Source organism: Sinocyclocheilus rhinocerous, unplaced genomic scaffold, assembly GCF_001515625.1.
Source record: "Sinocyclocheilus rhinocerous isolate Xijiao unplaced genomic scaffold, SAMN03320098_v1.1 scaffold1441, whole genome shotgun sequence".
NCBI lineage: Eukaryota > Metazoa > Chordata > Actinopteri > Cypriniformes > Cyprinidae > Sinocyclocheilus > Sinocyclocheilus rhinocerous.
In genome coordinates this window covers 56,831-78,070 of record NW_015654063.1, presented here as the reverse complement: position 1 = coordinate 78,070, position 21,240 = coordinate 56,831, and the positions used below count along the sequence as shown (strand labels likewise).

At 40.5% G+C, this 21,240-nt stretch overlaps 1 protein-coding gene across 1 annotated transcript in view; it reads left to right on the top strand.

The window, feature by feature from the left end:
* Positions 1–15,471, top strand: part of LOC107716756 (neuropilin-2-like) — a 66,472-nt gene extending 51,001 nt beyond the window's left edge. Inside the window, exons 11-17 of the mRNA XM_016523305.1 lie at positions 1,350–1,427; positions 2,313–2,456; positions 4,801–5,066; positions 5,176–5,272; positions 6,738–6,770; positions 12,299–12,361; positions 13,604–15,471. Of these exons, the coding sequence (XP_016378791.1) occupies positions 1,350–1,427; positions 2,313–2,456; positions 4,801–5,066; positions 5,176–5,272; positions 6,738–6,770; positions 12,299–12,361; positions 13,604–13,908 (986 nt within the window). The 3' untranslated portion in view covers positions 13,909–15,471. The remainder of the gene's footprint in view (positions 1–1,349; positions 1,428–2,312; positions 2,457–4,800; positions 5,067–5,175; positions 5,273–6,737; positions 6,771–12,298; positions 12,362–13,603) is intronic.
* Positions 15,472–21,240: the final 5,769 nt, after the last annotated feature.

The window sequence follows — 21,240 nt, the reverse complement described above, 5'->3', positions numbered from 1 at the left end:
CTGTATTTTTAATCAAATAAATGCAGTCTTGGTGAGCATAAGAGACTTTTTTCATTAAAAAAATCATTTAAAAAGTCTTACCAATCCCAAACGTTTGAATGGTGGTGTACATTAGTCGGGACAGGATTGTCTCACACTTAACGCATGTGAGACTAAAGAATGAAAGGTGTGTTAGGTGAGTGAGAGAGAGAGCTCTCAGTTCCCAGATATCCAGGACTTGCTGGGAGGTTAATTGCATTTGTAAAGGGCAGAAAATTAATAGAGTTTAATGTCAGAAGCAGCCAGCTGGTGCATCCCTTTCATGTACGCACCCGCTTATAGAAATTAATAACATATTAATATTACAGTAGGCCTCTCCTTTTCATGTTGTGCTAAAGTGTCTACATGATTAGTGTTACGCCACTCACGTATTTGCCAATTAAGCGGGGAATTGTTAAGAGTAATGACATTAATGACTTTAAGAGCTGACAATCATTACTCATTTACGCCTCGTTGTCTCTAAATCTTCATTCGCTCGATCCCCACGGGGAACGAAGAGAGATGCAATGGCTGATTTAACATTTTCTGTCATAACAAATTATCACCGCAGAAACCACGCAAGAGCACTGTTGCATTCGCCAACACTGAAGTTTTTGTTGCCGTCTGGCTTGTGTTGTTTTAGCCAAAACACAACATTAATTCCTAGACGAGAGATGTGGAGAGAAAGAAGAGAAATAAGGCTAAAGGAGTGAACTTTGTTGTTGTATGAAAATGAAAGTCAGCGATAGACAGTGTCAGTGGAAGGAACCTCTTTAAAGGTTTTGTGACTCATGGAAAATAGCTGTGGTAACAGTGGTTTCACATTGAAAGGCATTGTGGGTAACTGGTACAGTAACTGCAGTGGTCTGAGGTGTAATGGCAGTGCTGATGAACCGTTTATTCTACAGAATATACTTTCTCTCTCTCAATTAGAGCATTTCACAGTAAATAGTTCTCAGATGCTCCGAATTTTTCTCTAGTTGTGGTTTTGTAATATTTCTCGTATTGTAAACGCACAATGTGTGCATGTGATGCATTGCACATTTTTAATTGTCTCAGTCTGTTTCACGTTTGTCTGGTGGTTGTGGCCACTTTTTGGAGGACAAATGCTGGTGTGCATGCATGCCTGTGTGCTATCGTGTGTGATTATTCTGTCATTTCATATCTGAGGAGTGTTTGCCTGTGTGTGTGTGTGTGTGTGTGTGTGTTAGGAAGACTTGCATATAAATCAGAACTGGTACAAGGATCTTTTTTTAGAGTGCCTCACGAGTTTTTCCAGTCCACAGTAAATGTCTTATTTCTAATATGTGCTGTTTTTTACTTTCTTTTAGAATCTACCACCGTTCCTGACACTGCAACGCCTACCCTCCCTCCTCACGAGGAGACAAGTACTGCCCACAGGACACCAGGTAATCAAACAGAGCACCTTACCAGAATATATTACTGTAGCGAATGAGATCAGATCTCATTACATAGTGGAAATCAATGAATTCAATCTTATCTATGTGTATTACGAAGGCTCAATACCTTACTGACATGAAATGAGAATATCAAGTAGAGCATGTCTTTCTTTGTGTTAAATAAGCAAGCATTTCAGTATATCACACATGCACACATACACTTTTATTTACAGTACTCTGCAGTGTAATTGCAACCTTGCTTTTCCCAGAGCTCTAATAACAGATTGCCGCCCCCCCATTTGTACACACTTATGTGTTGATGAGTAGAGGCTCGCAGCATGAATGCTAACATTATGCTAACTAGCATAGCAGCATGCCTTTGGATGGATGGCTGACGGAGGCCCGCTAAATGCTGAGGCACAGCACTCCATGTAGATGAGGCTGTGCTGGAGTCTGTGGGTGTCTGCATGTTAACACAGCACCAGCAGCAGCAGAGCCAGTCAGTGCATATACTGTACAGTATCTGTGCATATTTACTGAAATGGCAATCTTTCAAATACAGTGAGACTGTAAACGTTCACCTACAGTGAAACTGGAATCTGTCACATACAGTGAGTTACAAATCTGTACAGATGCAGCGAGACAGAAATCTGTGTATGTAAAATGAGACAAATCTCTACATATATAAAATATACAAGTACAAAATACATTTATAATAGGACTATGTAGGCTTTACACCAAGATAGTTTTACACAATTATAGTCAGCTATGCAGTTAGACAAATATGTCTATAGATATACAGTATGTGTGTGTTATGGGAGAGCCTACAGCAGGGTCTGAGGTCATGGAAAATGTGTATAATCTGGTTTGCTCTCTCTTTCTCTCTCTCCCCAGCTCCCACCACTCTCTCGTCTCTGGGTGGTCTGTGTGACTTTGAGCAGAGTATGTGTGGATGGACCCATGACCCCATGTCCGATCTGAAGTGGTCTCTGTATAGTTCCCCTAGTCCTAGTCTGGACCTGACAATGGGATCTGACAGTAAGTCCATCTTAATAAAAGATATTACATAGCCTAAAACAAACTAACAAATCTGTACACTAATCTCTTCAAACATAAACATTGGGAATTTTGGGATAGCATTGGGAACATTGGGAACTTTGAGAAGACAAGTGTGCTTGTTTAAAAGAATAATTGAGGAAATAAACAGGAACAGTGGTAGAAGATCTGAAAAAAAGTTTAGTGCTGTATGGTGACCGCACTGCACAAAAGACGTTTTCAGACCTTCCTTTGCCCTTGTCCTCTGTACTAGCACATATACACAAGCACAAGCGCTCACCTCTCATATTCCATCCATCCGTCTCATTACTGGTGTGTAATTAATGTGATAGTTGAAATCTGGGAATAGTATCTGTCACTCTCTCAGTCCATCCTCATTCCTCCTCTGGGAGTTTGTTCCTCTCTTCATATCCCTGAGCTTACCTGACCTTTATCAACCCTGCTTAAAAAAAATTGGGAGTGCTTCATTAATTCTGAGCACACACACAAATATACAGTTCTCCGTGTCCCCCATGCTTTCTTGGAGCACTCTGCCTTGTGAGGCTGTTAAAACAATCTTTGCTGTTTTCCACATGTCAGGGTTTAAAGAGAGATCCAGGAGTCAAAAGGAAAGAATCCTCTCCTGTTTAAACCATTCCCAAACTAAAAGCACCCCCAAGCTCGAGACCTTTGTGTTTCTTCACTCTTTTACACCAGGGGTGTCACTTCACATTCCTCACCTTCTCCAAACAAACTGTGTAGATCCCCTAATGCAAAAAAAAAACACTCCTAGGTACTCAAGCTCGATTTCACATGTTGTTGGGGTCTGAAATGTGTCTGAATCCAATTCATAACACAAGTACACAATGCATTCCTAACATTGCTGCAAGTAGTGCTTTAGTACAGCAGTAATAGTCCTTCAGGTCAAAGGGTCAAGGTTTGGCTGGTAAGCCACAGCTGGTACATGTGGTAAGTACATCATCTGGGGCCTTCTCTTTTGACTGCATCCTCTATTGAAGTGTTGGTGTATCGTCATAAAATATACCTTTATATATATATATATATATATACATATGTGTGTGTCTGTGTAAAAAAATGTATTTGCCTGTAAAATAATGTATATAAAGTCACATTGTGATATATAAAATCACATTTGCGAGATTAAAAGTCACAATTGTAAGTAAAAAATTCGAGGCAGAAATGGGCTTCCACAGTTTTTTTACACAGATTTTTTTAATGCATACTAGTGGAGTATGTTTCTGGCTTCACTTCCCAGCGTCCCTGGACAAAAGCTGCTCAACTCATTCACTTTATAGCACAGCTCACTCCAATAAAACATTACAGTAAGCTGTGTAGATCCTATGGCTCCTGGAACAGCACTCCAGAGTGTTCATACCCCAGTGTTTTAACCAGGAAACAGAAAACCAGAGGTCCAGAAAGGGTTAATACACAGTCAGCCTAATTAACTCTATGTGTAGAAGGTTCCACTTAAAAACAATAATCCCAGAAGTACCTTTCCCTGCCCTCTGGTTACTTCACAGGCACATCAACCTAAGCTAAACAGTCTCCGAGCTATGGTGAACTTTCCCTGTGAAAGGGTAATTAATTTTTTTATATGTATACCCAAGATCAAACAGAGGAAGTTCTTTTGCATTAATTAAATGCATAAACTATTTAGGCATCTCATACAGGAGGACCAGCGACAGCCTGATCTGATCTCTGATTTCAGTGCTGTATTTTAAATAAGTTTGGGATGAGAAATGTGTCAAAGTAGGGCGAACGGAAAGAAATGACTGTGCTATTTCTCTGTGCATCAGTGGAAGGTGGGAGCTTCCGTATTATAGCTGAGGCAGCGTGGGTAATGATGATCATTTTTGGTGCCATGCTGTCCAGTCCGATCTCTCACAAAGTGTTTCCCAGCCTCCTCTCTGATCATCGTTTTCCGCTCTTCCTCACTTCTCCCATTCACTTTTCTTCCGATTTACTGAGATGTCCACATTGGGGTATGACAGAGATTGTGTTCTAAAGACTCTTTCCTCTGAACACAGAGGGGATGTGCTTTTATGTCGGAGCTGATTTTCTACTTCCACTAAAAAAAACAAAAAAAAAACTGATCAATTATTTATCATTTTGCAAACATAAAAACATACCTGAATGTTCAATGCAGTGTAACAGTGAGAAAGAAACAGAAAAAGGGAGAATTAAAAATTTGCTCAAAGTGATTCACTAAGTAGGACATCCTGGTTAGGGTTGGAGAGTTAGGAACATGTTTCTTTAACAGCAATGTTGTTCCAGGACCAACAAAAGATGTTTAACGTCATCACTTAACGTCTCTTTCTCTCTACAGATTTTGGAAATTTCCTGCATGTGGAGGCGAGTCCTAAGTCAGAGCCGCAGCGTGCGCGGTTAATGAGCCCGTCTGTGGGACCCGAGCGCCGTCCCGTCTGTCTGCTCTTCTACTACCAGCTGCAGGGTGAAGGTCAGGACAGCCTCCGTGTGCTGCTCCGGGACGATGACCAGGAGGAGACGCTGCTCTGGGCGCTGAAAGGAGACCAGGGGCCCATGTGGAGAGAAGGCCGCACCATCCTGCCTCAGTCCCCTAAAGAATATCAGGTATGACAGTTTATATATTGATAGAAATACAGGATGAACTGACAGCAGTAACACAGTGCTGATCTGAATGTAGTCTTTAATTCTCTTTCTTTTCTCTTTAATTTGTAAGGTTGTCATCGAGGGTTTCTTCGAGCGTGGCAGTCGAGGGCACATCTGGGTCGACAACATCCATATGAGCTCCAGCATCGAGCTTGAGCAGTGTACACGTAAGTATTAACATCTGGGTCTTTGTCTCGCTGTCTTTCTCTCTTTCAACCGTCATCCACCATATTGGTCACCAGGGACCAAAATCAACACCTGCCAAGCACCAAATGCAAGTAAAACACGAGTAAAAAACAGCAGTTACATCAAGCCACTAAAACTTAAATTAAATTAAAAAAATAAATTGAAAAAATCTGGGAAAAAAACATAAGAATTTGTATGTACTTTTATTTATATGTTTAAATATTTATTTGTAATTAAAAATATTGAAAATATATATTTTTTGGCAGGTAAAAAATATTTATAGATTTTAAGGATTTTAGATTTACCCATCGTTGGCAGACAAAAAAACAAAATTTTTTTACCCTGCATGTCATAAAACGATCCATTCTGCTTTCCATGCCCACACTACCCTTGCCATTCAAGCCCAAGAAAAAATTAATCACACAGAAAGTGTTTTTCAAGTGCTCGGCTCGCGTAAAAAGCTGAAAACTAGGCCACACTCACCCTGTGGGCTCTGATCCCAATCTATGTTTCATTAGTTTCTTTTCCTTCTTCTTTCTTATTTGTAAACAGAGCTTTCCAGAGCCATGCCAGGGAATAACCAGACAGGCCTGCTCTCGACGGTGTAGCTTTTCACAAACAGACATTAATGTCGAACAAAGCTTTTCGTTACACGACCAGTCACTAACAATGCTGTGAAGGTTATTTACTGAGCAAAACATTGCTGTTCCCTCTGAGAACATGTGACTTATTATATTTAAACTATGATCAGCAAAATCAGGATTAGTTATGAATCAAAATTGATGTGAGCTGCCACAGGCCCCCAGCTTTGGAACTGCTCTTATTAATTAGCTGTTCGATGTGCATGCGCCCAGCCCTGCGTCGCTGCCAAATCTGTCCCCTGTCTCTCTGCAGAGTTCCTTTTTAAAGCGAATGCATTCCAAACATTCTGAACTGGCATTCGGATTCTCTGGCATTCTGAGTGTGTGTGTGCACAGCACAGTTGCCCAAATGACACACAGCCCAATCCCATTTTCCTCCCTTCTTTACTTTTACTGTTTCTCCTTAACCTGTGTTTGTCATTTCAGACCCCTCTACTACACAAAAGTCTTTATGATGAGCTAAAGTAAATTTACACATGTAGTCAAGGGGGCTATAATGAATATCACGCAGGAAATGTTCCTACATGATAGACATCACTCAAATAGGTGTCTTGAGATATCAGGATATATTTAGACAGTTGTAAAATAGGATTGTGGAGAGTTAGTGAAATGGTTAACATCGCTTACAGCACCTCAGAGTTAATTTTGTCAAGGAATTGGAGCTCCAGAGTAATTTATTCGTATGATATTAATCATACTCAGTCACATGTGTCAGAATTCCATCTGCACCGTTGTTATTTATGTGAATATACTTCATTTGTGCCAGTTCTTTAACTAATCTTTCTTTTTTCCCCTCTCATTTCAGAACCCTTCGCTGCATTCCCCCCTGAAATGACTGGTGAGTTTTCTGGCATATTGTCATTTCCTGTGCCAATGTTTGTGCTTCCTGCTTGTTGCCTAGCAGCTTGCATCACCTGAAGGGCTTTTGATAATCATTATACTTTTTGTTGAGCTTCACACCAGCAGCACACAGGGATTCTGTAAAGTCTGTTTCCAGTCCCACAACAAAGTTTAAATGAAGTGTGATTTAGCGCCGGTGCAGTTTGTTTGCTTATGTGTGCATTCAGTGACGTTGGTGCCTTTATGTCAAATCATTGCTGTCATGATTATTGTCCTCACTATCATTATTGTCATATGGATATTTGGAGCATGGGCTGTATCCCAGCATGCATCTGTAGCCCCACATCACATGCTGTGTTATATGGTGTCGGTGTCATGCCTAAACATCATCAAATGTGGCCGTAGATTCAGTTGGCTTATTACCCCTTGAGATTTCAATATGATTTCTCACCTAATTCTATAATAACAATAATATGTAATAATAATCATATTTTTGTATTGCATCTTATATACATAAATTGCAATTCAAGGTGCTTTACAGGTCAGAATATAAAATTAAAAAAATAGACACATCACCTGTCTATTTTTTCCTATGGAATTTTAAGAAACTTCTGAGACAAAATTGATACAAAACTTCACTGAGAACTCTTTTAAAACTATTTGACTCTTTCCTCTGGGGTGGCATTGCACTGTTGTTCTTCATCAAATTTTAAATGTACCAATAAATAAATACATTCTTGAAGTCACTGTACTAACAATTTTAAAACAGTGTAATGAGAACAGCAAAACTCTCCAAAACCCTGCATTGGTGGTGTGTTTGAGCTGCTGTGCTGCTATGGATGTCATATGTTTATTCCCCAGCAGCTGTATGACTGTGGTCAATCAGATTCAGCTGCAGTGGAATAGTCCTCATACACTCCATTTTAAATGATTGTGGAGCACACAAGCCTACTAATAACGTATTCCTTTAGTAACTACCTCACTTTCTTTTAATTGAAGTGGAAATGATTCCCAGTGTAAGTAGATTCATTTTCCCATAGCAGTCAGAATTCCTAGATTACATGCGCGTTTATGCATAGACAGGAGAAAGATGAAGTGGAGGGAATAAAAAGAGTGATTGGTGGAGGTTTGTGTGTGTGTGTGTGTGTACACACGTGTGATGGGTGAGCAGTTTTCATGCACTGCTGGGTTGGGTTCATGGAAGACTTTGGCTTGAGGCAGATGAAGCTGGCACAGATCCATGCATGCAAGAAAACAGAACTTTCCCCCAGAAGGAAAAACTACCGAGCACGCACACACACACACACACTCAAACACACGCTCGCCAATATACTGCATTACAAAAGAGAGAAGGTGCTGACATCAGCCCGTGTCTTATGACACTATATGCTTTTATGGTCTTTGAATTTGGTTACATATGAAATTAGCGCAGATACCACAATCTGTTCACAACCCATAAAACATTTCTGCTCTTAATGTGATTTAGAAGGACAAAAGTCTGTCCCTACAGTTATTGAGTGCCCGTAAAGGAGCCGCGGACAGGCGACGTGCATGTGCATTTGCGTGTCTGTGTTTGTTTTGTTTGTATGCAGCACCAAATCAGAGCAAAATCATTCACGTACAATCCAAGATGGCTTGAAGCTATGCAGTCTGCATGCCTCTCTACCCCAAGCCAACTCTTCTGTGTCTCTCCACCAGGGGAAGCCTCACCTGGCTGGAGCGACCCCACTGTTGACACGACAGTGTCCCTGCAGCCCATGCCCACCTACTGGTATTACGTAATAGCTGGAGGTGGTGCCATTTTCCTCCTGGGCTGCGTCACGTTGGTCATGGTGCTGTGTTGCCATCGCTACCACCTGGCGGCCAAGAAGAGCCAGCACTCGGTGTCCTACCAGAGCACGTACACGGGACAGTATGCAGGTGGCGGCCCCAGGGGTCTCTCCGGACCTGGGGTGGAGCCGATGCTAACAATTAGGTTAGAGAAGCAAGAGCCCTGCTCCCAGTGTTGAGACGACACCAATGAACCGCTTCCTCCCGCAGGACATCTAGGTGGTGTCCTTTAAAGTTGAGGATGAGGTGAAGAAGATGTGGACACGTAAGCACCAGAGTTGTCAAGTTTTCTGTGACTCTTTTGTGGCGCTCCAGTGCTGGGAAGGAGGAGATCTGCTGTGCCGAAGGGACATCCAGCCAAAATCCTTACTGGCAGGGACCCCCTTTCCCCTTCTGTCTCTCTCTCTCTCTGTGTGTGGATGGGAACCTTACTGTGAAAAGCGCTAATCTCCTGTTCATGACCAATCCTATTGTACAGTCAAGAGAACTCGGCAGCATTGCCAAACTCTGAGGAGAATCTGCGAACAGCGACGGGAGGGAGGCATCGGTACAAAAAGGAAAACTTTTCCTTGCATGTGTGCCGCATCTCATGTGCACCACTTGAGGCTTGAAGAGTTTGACAAGAAGTTTCAAAGTGACAAAAGCATGAACGTCAAACACTCTGGGACACATGTTCTTGCTAGAGAATCCGTGTCTCTTCACAGGATGTGTGTGGAAGGGTTAGGTACCACGTAATGTACTGATTTTTTTAACTCCTGGTACCTCTACAAAGTGCTTACATTATGAGGACTGGACCTTTTATCTTTCTCTAAGAGCTTGAGTAGAGCAATGGATTCGGTCTGTTCCAGTGATCTGTTTGGTCTCCTTTGACTATTGAATGAAGCTTCTTAAAAGCATTTTGAAGGCTGTTTGTTTTCCGAGAGTTCATTTTGAGTATCTGTCAATATCTATCTATATATAAACTTTTTCTTTTCTGAAAGTCACTGGGGCTTTGGCACTTACAGTACGTCTGAAGAGATACGGTATGTTTTTCGCCTATATGCAAAGGTCACATGACCCTGCCTTGACTGACTAACACAACATTGGCCTTAAGACGCTTCAGTGGCATTGGGCAAGTTCAAGCCGATCACTGTTCTCATTTATTATTTAATCCTTTCGTATTCATACTCAGCCGAGATGAACCGAAGTGCATATGCAGCTAACTGATGCACTGGCTTTATTTTTATAGCTAACGCTAAAGCGGTGTGTGTTTGTGTGTTGTTTCCCCGGAGATTTTGATTACACATAGTCTTGTAAAAGAGCAGAAGCGGAGAGCTTTGTAAATCTGCCAAATGTCAGACAGTGGAAGAGAGCTTCGCTAGCTGATTTTGCTTCAGGGAGCGAGCTGGCACGTTAGCATGTTAGTTGGAGCCCATTTCCAAGCCCACCTTCTATAGTGTCACTCAGTACACCTGCTGATGTCTTACTGAATTACTAACCAACCTCTTATCTGTAATTTTTGGGGAGCTTTTTGCCAATTTATCAGTCGAGTTAGCAGACAGGGAAAAACATAATTAGCATTTTGTGTTATTAGCATTATTTGCATATGACAATCTTGTTGCAGATTTTTTTCATCTTTTAACGTATCAAAGCATACTATATATGCAGGAGAAAGTTTTAAAATGCACTTCAAAATAATTTTCCCTGTGTCCTGGTGCGAGTATTTGCTTTATCTCTTTCATGTGCCACTTGAAACGTAGCGGTATACCTCTGAAAAGAAAACCATGCTATGGTCTGCAATGTTCTGTCCAAGTACATAGTGTTCAGTGTTCTCCTCTGTACCAAACAAACACAAAAAAATAGAGCTCAGGGTGGAAATTCCCCCAACAAAACAATTTCCTCTTTACACATAAAGACTCTGAGGCTTCATCCATTACTGAAAGCTGAAATCTGTCAGGCGGGCACGTCAGATTTTGGCTTCATCTAAAGCAACTGGGATGAAAGGAGAAAGTAAATCCTGATATCTTGTTATGTCCTCCATCTGGCAGTAGGTGAAAATAATCCCCCATCATGGACGGGCTGGCCCTCTTTCGCCCGTTTATCTGCTCTTCGCGAAAGAATGTGTGGGGAGATGGAAGGCGAGATCAAAGAAAAGCCTGCTCCAAATATAGACGTCCTCTGCAAAATCCAGGGTCTGAAGGGGTTTGTTTTAAACACAAAAGCACATGAAAGATCCTCGCAAACAGCAAGAGAGACCACCTGACCCGGAAGGCCCATTGTAGAGCATTGTCTCCTCTTTTCCCACCTAATCCTCTATACAGTAGAGTGTGTTCTGGGGAGATGGGACACACGGCAGCTTTTTATGCTAGACATCAATTCAGCTCAGTTTTGAGTCATGTGGTCTCTGTTGCACCGCCATATTGTGCAATCTCTTGCTTGTTTAAGGCAGAATTTGCGATATGCAACACATTTCTATGAGTTTCTGTGCCCCCCCAGTTGAATTTGTATCAACGCCAATGCCAAATTTGTCTGTCTTGTCTCGTCTTGAGGAATTATACCATTTGACTTACATTTGACACTTGTTTTGAGCAAGAAGAGTCCTGGTTCATATGCCTGTGTGATTAATATATGAATTTATATCAAGCTTTTAACTCTAAACAGTCGTGATTCTGCATTTTGTTTTTTAGTCTGAATGTATTAATTGATTTAAATTAATTTCAATCTCAGTTTTTCTCTTTGCTATTTAATCTGAGTTGCTTAAAAATGACATGTCAGCTGATCATAATATGTTTTTAAATCTACTGTGGCCGAGACTTCCATTGAATATTTCTAATTAGGTAATGGACCAGATTACATTTTATTAAGCCCGTTGTAAGCATTCTTGCTGGGAGTCTTTTCCTTTTGCTGTCTCTCAAAAGATATTAATGAGCAAAAGCACTCAGAGGGGCCTCATATGATGCCAAGAGTCTGTCTCTGATAGTACCTGCACAAACAGTATATGCTCTCACCCCTCCTCAGAGAAAGAGACAGGAAAAGGCGATAGACGTCTAAAGTGTTTGTCTGGAGAAACTGAATTTTAATGTGCAAAAAATACTCCAGGTTGTAAACTGTATATGTTTTGCATAAAAAAAGTAAAATATTCCATCTACAGAATTTGATCTTGATTAAAACAGTTTGTCTATGAATCATGTTTACTGAACATGCCTTTTTGATGTTCATTGTGTCGACATTATGCTTAATTTGCATACAAGTTCTGATGGGTTTGTGGTTGTGTGCACTTTTTTGTCCCTTGTGAATGTGGGGCTTTGACCCTGACATCTAAGCTTTTTCTTTTCTCTCTACGACAGCATTTCAGCCTGTTTAAATACATACAGTATGAGGTATATTTTAGCCTGCTGAATTTCGTGGTCTTGGAAATGTTGTATGGAATGTTACAATAAAGTGATATTTTTCTACAAACTGCAACTAAAGTGGTTTGTGCTCTTTTTTGTGCGTATTTGATGATGTATAACAGACGCTGCGCCTCCATAGCTACAGCTGTTTGTAACCAAGTCTGTGTGATCACAGTCTGTTGGCCATTTTGTGCTCACACATTGTACTGTTGTTACTGGCTCATGGAACAATAATGTTATTTAGTTGGAATATTCCAAAATAGTTTTTTGTATACGCATTTTGACATTGAGTGTTTCATTTGGGTTGTTTTTGTCCTCCAAACAGAGCGAAGACCCGAAGACCTTGGAAATAAACGTCTATTCAATGACAGAGAGCACATTGGTCAAGGTAAATCTATTCATCAACCTTCAAGCATAGACTGGTGTATTTTAATGATAAACACAAAGGGGGTCTGAAACAGCAAGTATACAAATGCGGTCGTGAATGCCTAGATAATGCATTATAAATGCACAGTCCCTTCATTATTCGACCAGTAACAAATTTCATTACTCAGGCGATAGAGTTACCTTCAGATGTCTGTGCCATAACAGAATGTAATATTATTCAGGTAGCTTGACATATGTGACCGTGGACCACAAAACCACTCATAAAGGGTCAATTTTTTTTAAACTGAGATTTATAAATCATCTGAAAGATGAATAAATAAGCTTTCCAATGATGTATAGGATATTTGGGCGAGATACAACTATTTGAAAATCTGGAATCTGAGGGTGCAAAAAAATCTAAATATTGAGAAAATCGCCTTTAAAGTTGTCCAAATGAAGTTCTTAGCACTGCATATTACTCATCAAAAATTAAGTTTTGATATATTTACGGTAGGACATTTACTAAATATCTTCATGGAACATTATCTTTACTTAATATCCTAATGATTTTTGGCATAAAAGAAAAATAGATAAATTTGACCCATACAATGTATTGTTGGCTATTGCTACAAATATACCTGTGCGTCTTATGACTGGTTTTGTGCTCCAGGGTCACACATGCAAGAATACAACACACTTCAAACTTTTTAGAAAGCTATTGCTTTGCTACAACAGCAGCTGACTGGAAAGAGAAAACTAACTGCAAGACTACTAATGCATCAATTGTTCTGACTTTTGAAACAACACTGCAAAACATCTTTTATTAATCAGTATTTTATACTTGAAAAGCAAAACTTCTTTAAGACATTAAGTCTTGTTTTCAGTGTACCTGCATTGAATAATTCAATAACTGAAAAACATTTGGTTACACTTTATTTCGATAGTCCACTTTAGACATTCTATTAACTATAAGTAACTTTGTAACTACATGTCAACTAATTCTCATTAATTTGCAACTACATGTCTACTAACTCTCAGAGTAGACTGTTAGGGTAGGTTTAGGGTTAGTAGAATGTTGACAAAGAAAGTGTTAGAAGATATTAAGCAGACAGTCTACTAATACTCTACTAACTGCTAGTTGACATGTAGTTGCAAAGTTGCTTACTGTTAATAGAATGTCTAAAGTGGACTATCGAAATAAAGTGTTACCAAACATTTTATTAGAGCGCAATATAAAATCTACTGTTTTGTCTCCTGTTTCCAGGGTTCCCGTTCCCTGCCTGGACCACACCCAACCCCTCACGTGAACCTCCAGTGACGCGGATCTCAGAGAAAGACAACGCCTGGCTCTACACCCTTGATCCCATTCTGGTCACCATCATCGTCATGAGTTCCCTGGGCGTTCTGTTGGGAGCGGTTTGCGCCGGGCTCCTGCTCTACTGCACCTGCTCCTACAACGGCCTGTCGTCCCGCAGCACCACCACGCTGGAGAACTACAACTTCGAGCTGTATGACGGCATCAAGCACAAGGTGAAGATCAACCAGCAGCGCTGCTGTTCCGAGGCCTGATGGCAGCCGATCAGGAGAGGCGCTCTGTCCACTTGTGAACTGGTGCCGGCCTGATCCAAAACTGTGAATGGACCTCACGCCACTAATATAGGGCTGATCTCTGACCAGGATTGTTGAAGGATCACTGGGAGCATAGAGGCTTCCTGTGGACAGCTCAATGGGAGTGAATCGTGATCAACACATATCAAACTAATGACTTTCTACCCCTCAAAAAAGAAAAAGAACTTTAAATAAATGTATATTGCTATAGATTTGTAAAGAAAAATACAACCTAATAATCCTTAATGGAAGATAGAAGAGAGGGAGAGGCACTCGGACTAGAAGACAGATTGCTTGTGAAATCTCGGCCTCCATTGTGTGAACGCTGTGGCCTAGAATATTGTAGGCATTTGCTTTAGTTCAGACTCGTGTCTCTTCACTGACTCGCTTAAGTTCCCATCCCATCCTGTTTTTTGCCACTTTCACAACCGTTTTGAAGTGTCAACGCCTCTTATGAATGTTTTATACTTCAGTCTGTTTGTAGCATATTGTTTTTGTTGTGGCCATTAGACAACGAGAAAGGAAACACGCTGTATTACGTTCAGAAAAATCCTTTTAGATTGAAGTATTAGGATTGTCTTTTGTGTCTATTTTTTCTCTTTTCCTTTATTTTTTTTGCTTTGACTGTTTGATTTCTAAGCATAGCGTTGAAGACTCTGTGCTGACAATTCAAACTAATTCATCGCAACCTATGGATTGCTAAGGATTCAGAGCCACTGAGCTAAAAAGTGTTGAGAGAGTGGAAAGAGAGAGAGAGCATCTTCAGTTCTCTCCTCCTCTCTTTACCCTATTCTTGAAGTAACAAAGACTCAAGCTGGCAGAGCGACTTTGGTGAAGGAGCTGGAAAATCCCCAAGCCACTTTCATGTACAAACAATCGAGCCTTAAGCAAACTGGTTTGGAGGAGAGCCATTTTGAAACACCAGTCCTTGGGTTTGAAGCCACTGGGGCCTCGGAGGAGTCAGGCCTTACACTTGCTTTCTTTCATTTCACCTGTCTGTTTACTCCATGGTTTATTTTGGGCTGCTGAAAATGAAGGCTAACAAGACCAGGTTTGGTGCAAGCCTGAGAGAAGGGTGAGAATTTCACAGAACGTTTCACCTCGAGGTGAAGAGAGGGATAGAACGAGTACACACATGGGGGAAGTGTGTGTAAATTTCTTTATTGTACCTCAGACTGGCCTCTCACTCCGCAGAGCCACGCTGGGAGTTCTGTTGACTTGTGGGTAAGCGAGGGGGGTGGAGGGGCTCGTCTTATTAGGGAGTGCGGAAAGCAGCCGGAGACACGGATTGTTCAGTTGTTGGGGGAGAGAGCGATGAAGAGGGAGAGATTGTGTGTATTCAGCTCGGTTTTTATTGGACGCTGTTGACTCTTTTCCAAGTGCCTTGGAGCTCTGGCCTGTTTTGGCTTTGCTGCAGAGCTGTGATAGTATTACCTCGTCTGTCTGGGACAGGAGGCCAACACCAAAAGACATGGAGATCCCGGCACTGGTCAGAACATTCAAAAATTGTTGTTTGTAGACTTTGTACAGAAAAAAATTCTTTTTTATTGTTATTATTATTATTTAATAAAGTATGATTAACGATACTTGTGACTGGTGTGATTTTTTTTATCTATCTATCTATCTATCTATCTATCTATCTGTCTGTCTTTCAGTCTATTTACCCATCTATCCGTCCATCTGTCTGTCTGTTTGTCTATTTGTGTAAACACACTGTCCTCTTTACTTTACTGAGTTCCACTGCACATCGATCCTGTAGGAAAATCTCAAACATTGGTGGGGTAAATTTCACATCAAGTCCATTTCAGTCCCATTTAAGTTGAGCTCATCTCAGACAATCCATTGAAATCACTTTTCAGTCCTAATTCAGCGTCTGACCTTGCTTTGCAGCTGTGTTGAAGGGAGACAGATGAGAGGTGAGTGCCACTGTCTCCAAAACACTGTCAGTTTATAGACAGCCCTTCAGACTAGACCACACACAATCCAATCGAACACATAACCTCCATACATGGACAGACATTCAAAAGTAACGTCCCTCCATGACTCATTAGATATATCACTGTGATCTTGTCTTTCACTTAAAACATAAACATAACAAATAATGAACACAGAAGAAGTGAAAGCATCACACCACATAAATAAGATATTCAGCTATGCATACATTCAAAACTCTCAATTTAGAGCGGCTCGCTGTGCATCATGGAGCAGCAGTGGCCTCCGTCTCCGTCTAAACCCAGATCCCTGCAGATACAAGGGCACATTTGTTTGTTTCCTGTTTGATGTTGACTTGACTAATGATCCATGTGCATAATTATTTTGTTCTGGATCCTGACAGCCCCCGACCAAATAATATCATGAAGCGTCAGTTATGTGGCTCATTCAGGAATGTGCTGTCATGTGGATGCCTGCTATCTTCCCTCATTAACAGCGAAGCCACGTTCGAGAAATGCAATTCACCATCCATCAAGGAGGAGCGAGGGGCACAGAACAGAGCAGGAGAATTTGTCAGTGATCAGGGCTGAAGTCTTTGCCGACTCAGTCTTGTGGTTTCTCTGATAATACGTGATGTTTGGGTTTGGTTGAGAAGGCCTTGAATTGGACTGGGCGGGATTGTTTCTCTCAGCCATTTTTTTTGTTTGTTTTGTTTTTTGTAATGGTCTTTCTAGAAACCTAAGATGTCTTGAGACAATACTCTCATTACAGTTCACATTGGGCTCTGTTTAAACAACCCTGCTAAGATCAATTAAATACTTAAAAAATTGAATTGTTCGATAAAACTGCAAGGGATAGAATAAATGATCTATAATTAATCTGATTCATAGTTGTTCTGGGCACTGCAGGCATCATTTCACATTCATTAAAAAAAAAAAAAACTTCTGGTTGTATTGTGTATATGCCTGACTGTGATTTTTCAAATGATTTTGCTTATTTTTGCCATATCTGCAACTCTTGTTAATGTCTTGTTCCTGGTCTTTAGATTGGATGTAATGTTAGAGATCAATATACTCTCAACAAGACTAAAAGTGACATTTTTCCATATCTTGTAGGCAGACATTTTTTCACATTCAACTGAGTGCCTCAAACTAAACTCTTGAATATCTAACCCCTCTAATCCACTTCATATGAGCAACTAAATGCTGTATAGTGGATGTTTAGTGAATAAAGTATGGAGTCCGGTGTGAGACTGCTTCAGAAACAGCAGTTTCGAGCTTGACTGCGATACACAACACAGTCACAAATTGACAAACATTTTCTCTGTTTAAACTGTCTTTCTGAGAAACAAAGTTAGCCCAAAAAAAAAAGAAATTTCTCTTCAAGTCTAATTTAATATACTGCATTTTTGTGACTTGAAAAGGAGATAAGTCTGACTCTCATTGTCTTTCTTCACACTGAATTCATTTGGATTGGAATATGTGATGGCAAAGACCACGGTCTGTATAATATTTCTGTGAAGAGATTCCACACCTGCCTTCAGATCTTCTATTTTATCATGTTCCAGAACCAAAAAGTTCCAGAATCTTCTTGAGGCAGGGTGTCTTTGAGTTCATTTTGTGAGCATGTGCTTGTTTATCACCGCCTTAGAGCAGCTGTTACTATTCTACCCAGATGAACTGTTTAGCTTCAGCTCTTGTAAATATCTACCTAACAACAGATTTGCCATCATGCTGAACAAAATGAAGCAACAACCTGTCATTTTTTTTCTGCAACAGCACCCCCCCTCCCCTTTTAGGGAGATTGTCAATACCAAGTGCCCACCAACCGCCCTCTTCAAATGGGTGTGTGGAGAAGGACCTCATTAAGGTTGTTTAAACACCATAAGTGGCATGTTTGGGTTGATGAAAGCTGGTGTTAGCCTCGTCTCGATGCGCTGTCTGTCGCCGTTGAGGTATTTGGCAGCAGCACGCAAACTGCTGCTGAGATCAGACGGGCCTTCGTACGTCTCACATTTCCCTTCATGCTGCAATTATATTTCATAGCCAAGGTGAAATCAACACTACCCGTCATATTGTTTCTGTAGCCTCACATCTCTGGGTTATTATTCCCCTGTATGCAAATGAGGAGATGTGGGAGGGGGTGAAGGCAGGTTAAAAATGGCCAGTCATATGACTGTCGGAAAATTAGAGATGTCTTTTGCAGGCTGCTCGCAGTCAGTCTTTCTCCAGCCGCGCTACGAAAGCCTCTGACTCATCTGCCTCCAGCAAAATCAAATTACATTTCTGTAAAAAGGCTTTCTCTCTCGCTTTCTGCACAGTGATTGTTTTGAAAATAATTATTCGGGATGTTTTGATCGTTTTATATTGTTGGTGAAAGTTGGACGTTCGGTTGTCGTGGGGGAATGGACTTTATGAAATATGATTATATTGATGCTGTAAAAATGCCTTCTTCGATAATGACATTATAAATCATCTTTGGTGCTTATTATCTATTCAGAAGATAATCAAATTCACGTCTCACTAGGAGAAAATTATAAGGTTTGTGTGAGTGTAAATATGCGAGTGTGTGACAGTGAAAGACAGAGGAAAGGGCTGCTAGATCGGTTTTGTAATTGCAGCATCAATAATGTGATGTTTTATTTTGTTAGTGTTACCTTGAGATAGTTGGATTGGACATCAAAGTCTGGGTAGGCATTTTTTTCCAGAGGAGGAAGAAAAGAATATAGCAGAGTGAACGCAGAATGGCTGGAAGGAAGGAGACAGATATTTGACTCTGCAAAGTGAGATTGGCAATTATTTCCTAAACAGAAACACAGAAATTATCATTTGAAATGCAAACTTTTGACAGATGACACACAGAGAGAAAAAAATTCTCTAAAGCAGGGAAGGCAGTGTGTTTTGTGTGAAGTGTATTGTAACCAAGCGAGAGACAAATTTTGCTATTTTGTAGTTGGAACAGAAACAATGGAAGTCTATAAGATGGCCTCACTAATACCAGCATTGAAAATTAGTTGTCACACAGGTCTATAAATATAAGGTTTAAAATGATCCTAAATCTCTATGAGACCTGAACTTTGATGCATGTAAATTAAGTGGCTTGTCTTGCACATGGCGCCATTTGTCGAATTTTGTCTTTTTAGTTGTCTTACTAAAATCTTCTTCATCACTGGCATGCATTTCAGGATATTATTTAATGGATTATAGCAGGTAAATAGTTTTTACGCACTGTAGTTTTATTGCTAATGATTTTTCTACATGCCTGAACAGACTGTTCAATGTTTCAGGCTGAATCGTGAACCAATTTAGACCATTTTTGTAACTAGACGAGACCAGTTCACTGAATAGAACCGACTCAAACGAGCAACTCATTCACCGCATAGTCTACAGTTCACGAAATAAAAATGTGGAGCAAAAGACATGATCGCTGAAATATTGACAGAAATATTGAGTGTGGAGTAAAACAACAAAAATGCAGTTCACAGTCATGTTTTTAATTATTAAAACGAGACTGATATTTAATTGAATCCTTAACAACGAAAAAAAACAAAAAAATGTTATGAATCATTTTACAATTTCTACCCCAAGATGGTCCGCTTGTCTGTATTTTCTAGACCTGTCAGTATTTTACTCATTCTACTTTACATGATGTTACACCATTAGGTGGCGACAAACAGCTTTCTTCTTTGAGTCAATCATCATTCAGCCGATTCCTTCAACAACACTGATTCATTCAGGAACGAAAGTTACTAAACGAGTCTTTGAATCATTCATTCAACCGATTTGTTCAAACAATCTGAACGAAACCTCACCATACTTTGCTTCTCGGAGAGGCGCACTCATGGTTTGGAACTGTTACTGTTCTGTTTGTTTGGAGAACTAAAACGCACAATCAGCGTCCTATAAAGCTGCTTTCCTATTGTATGCGAAAAATAAGTAGTTTGTCCAAATTCGCAGTATTCATAAAACAGTTTGGGAAAAATAACCGGGGGGCAGGTGTCCAGCTACTTCCATCGAGATTCTGAAGTGCTCATCTGTGACAACGGATCTGTGTTCTGAAAGTCACTATTAACTTTTTGTTTTTCACGTTTAACTATGTATAAAATAACTGCACAGTGACAACTGTTTAAACTGATGCACATCTGCACAGAACCAACAGATCACTCATTATACATTTTAATCACAATCTATAGTGTACATTGCATATAAATGTTTTTAAATCTGTTGTTGTTGTACTGTACAGTGCTGTCAGTCCTTGAGTTCTGCTGATGACACACATGTCTTTTCAGTGTTGTTTACAGGATTTTAAAAGGCCTTTACAAAATGGCATTTTTTTTTGGCTGTGTGTGTTTATGTAACTAGAGAACACAGCTGCAGAGGTTCAGCAGAGTTTGGATACCTGCTTATTGTCCCTCATAGTACACGTACACACACAAACTCATCCCTCACCCAGCACTTTCCCCACCTTTTAATGGGCTTGTTTTTAACATTCCACTGCTTGAGCAAGGCCATGGGAACACAAGAGAAAAACATTACCGTTACCCAGAGGGCGTCTTAGCCAGTTCCAGTGGGTATCGAGGGGTATCATTACCTTCTTTCTTAGGTTCATTCAGTGAGTAAGCACTGCGAGACATGTTTTATCAATCACAGCCTATTGAAACCCTTCATTTAGCCCGTGTGAATGTGTGTGTGTGCAGGTGGTGTGTTGCATGAGTTCCAGAATGCAAAGTAAAGACGCTGTGTGATTGCACTGGAATGGCATATGAGCTCTGTGGTTTGGTCCCCCCGTCCTTCCATCTCCGTCTGCCTCCGTCTCTGTGGTGGTGTCTCAGCCAGGGAATGAAGAGCTGCATGGTCCTATAAACTGCAGAATAACAACCCCCTCAGGATCAGGAATTACTGACGGTCCCAGCTGCTCAGACTATAGCCCACACACACATATAAAGACAGAGGTATGTGCCATAAACACTAACTCGTGAACCTGTGATAATGTTTACCATCATACATTTACAGTGCATGGCATGCAGTGACCGTCCAAAAGCTATTTGGATACTTATGCTACAATCAAAATTATTTTTTTGTTTGTTTGCTTGCATTTATTTTAGTGGTTGTAGAAATGAAAAGCAAAGTATACAGCGAAAATAAAAGTTACGCCTTCTTTCTTTGCGTGAACATTTGGGCGGCGTTATGCAAATCTTCCCAGATCGTGACGTAGGTATGTGGGGGCGTGTTAGAATGAGCCGTTTTAGGTAGGCGTGGCTGACTCTTAAATTTTATAAAGAATATCTCTTTGGATTTGAGAATTTAGTCTTTGCAACTTTACAGATCTTCTTTATGCACCAAAACCTTGTAACACTCCAAA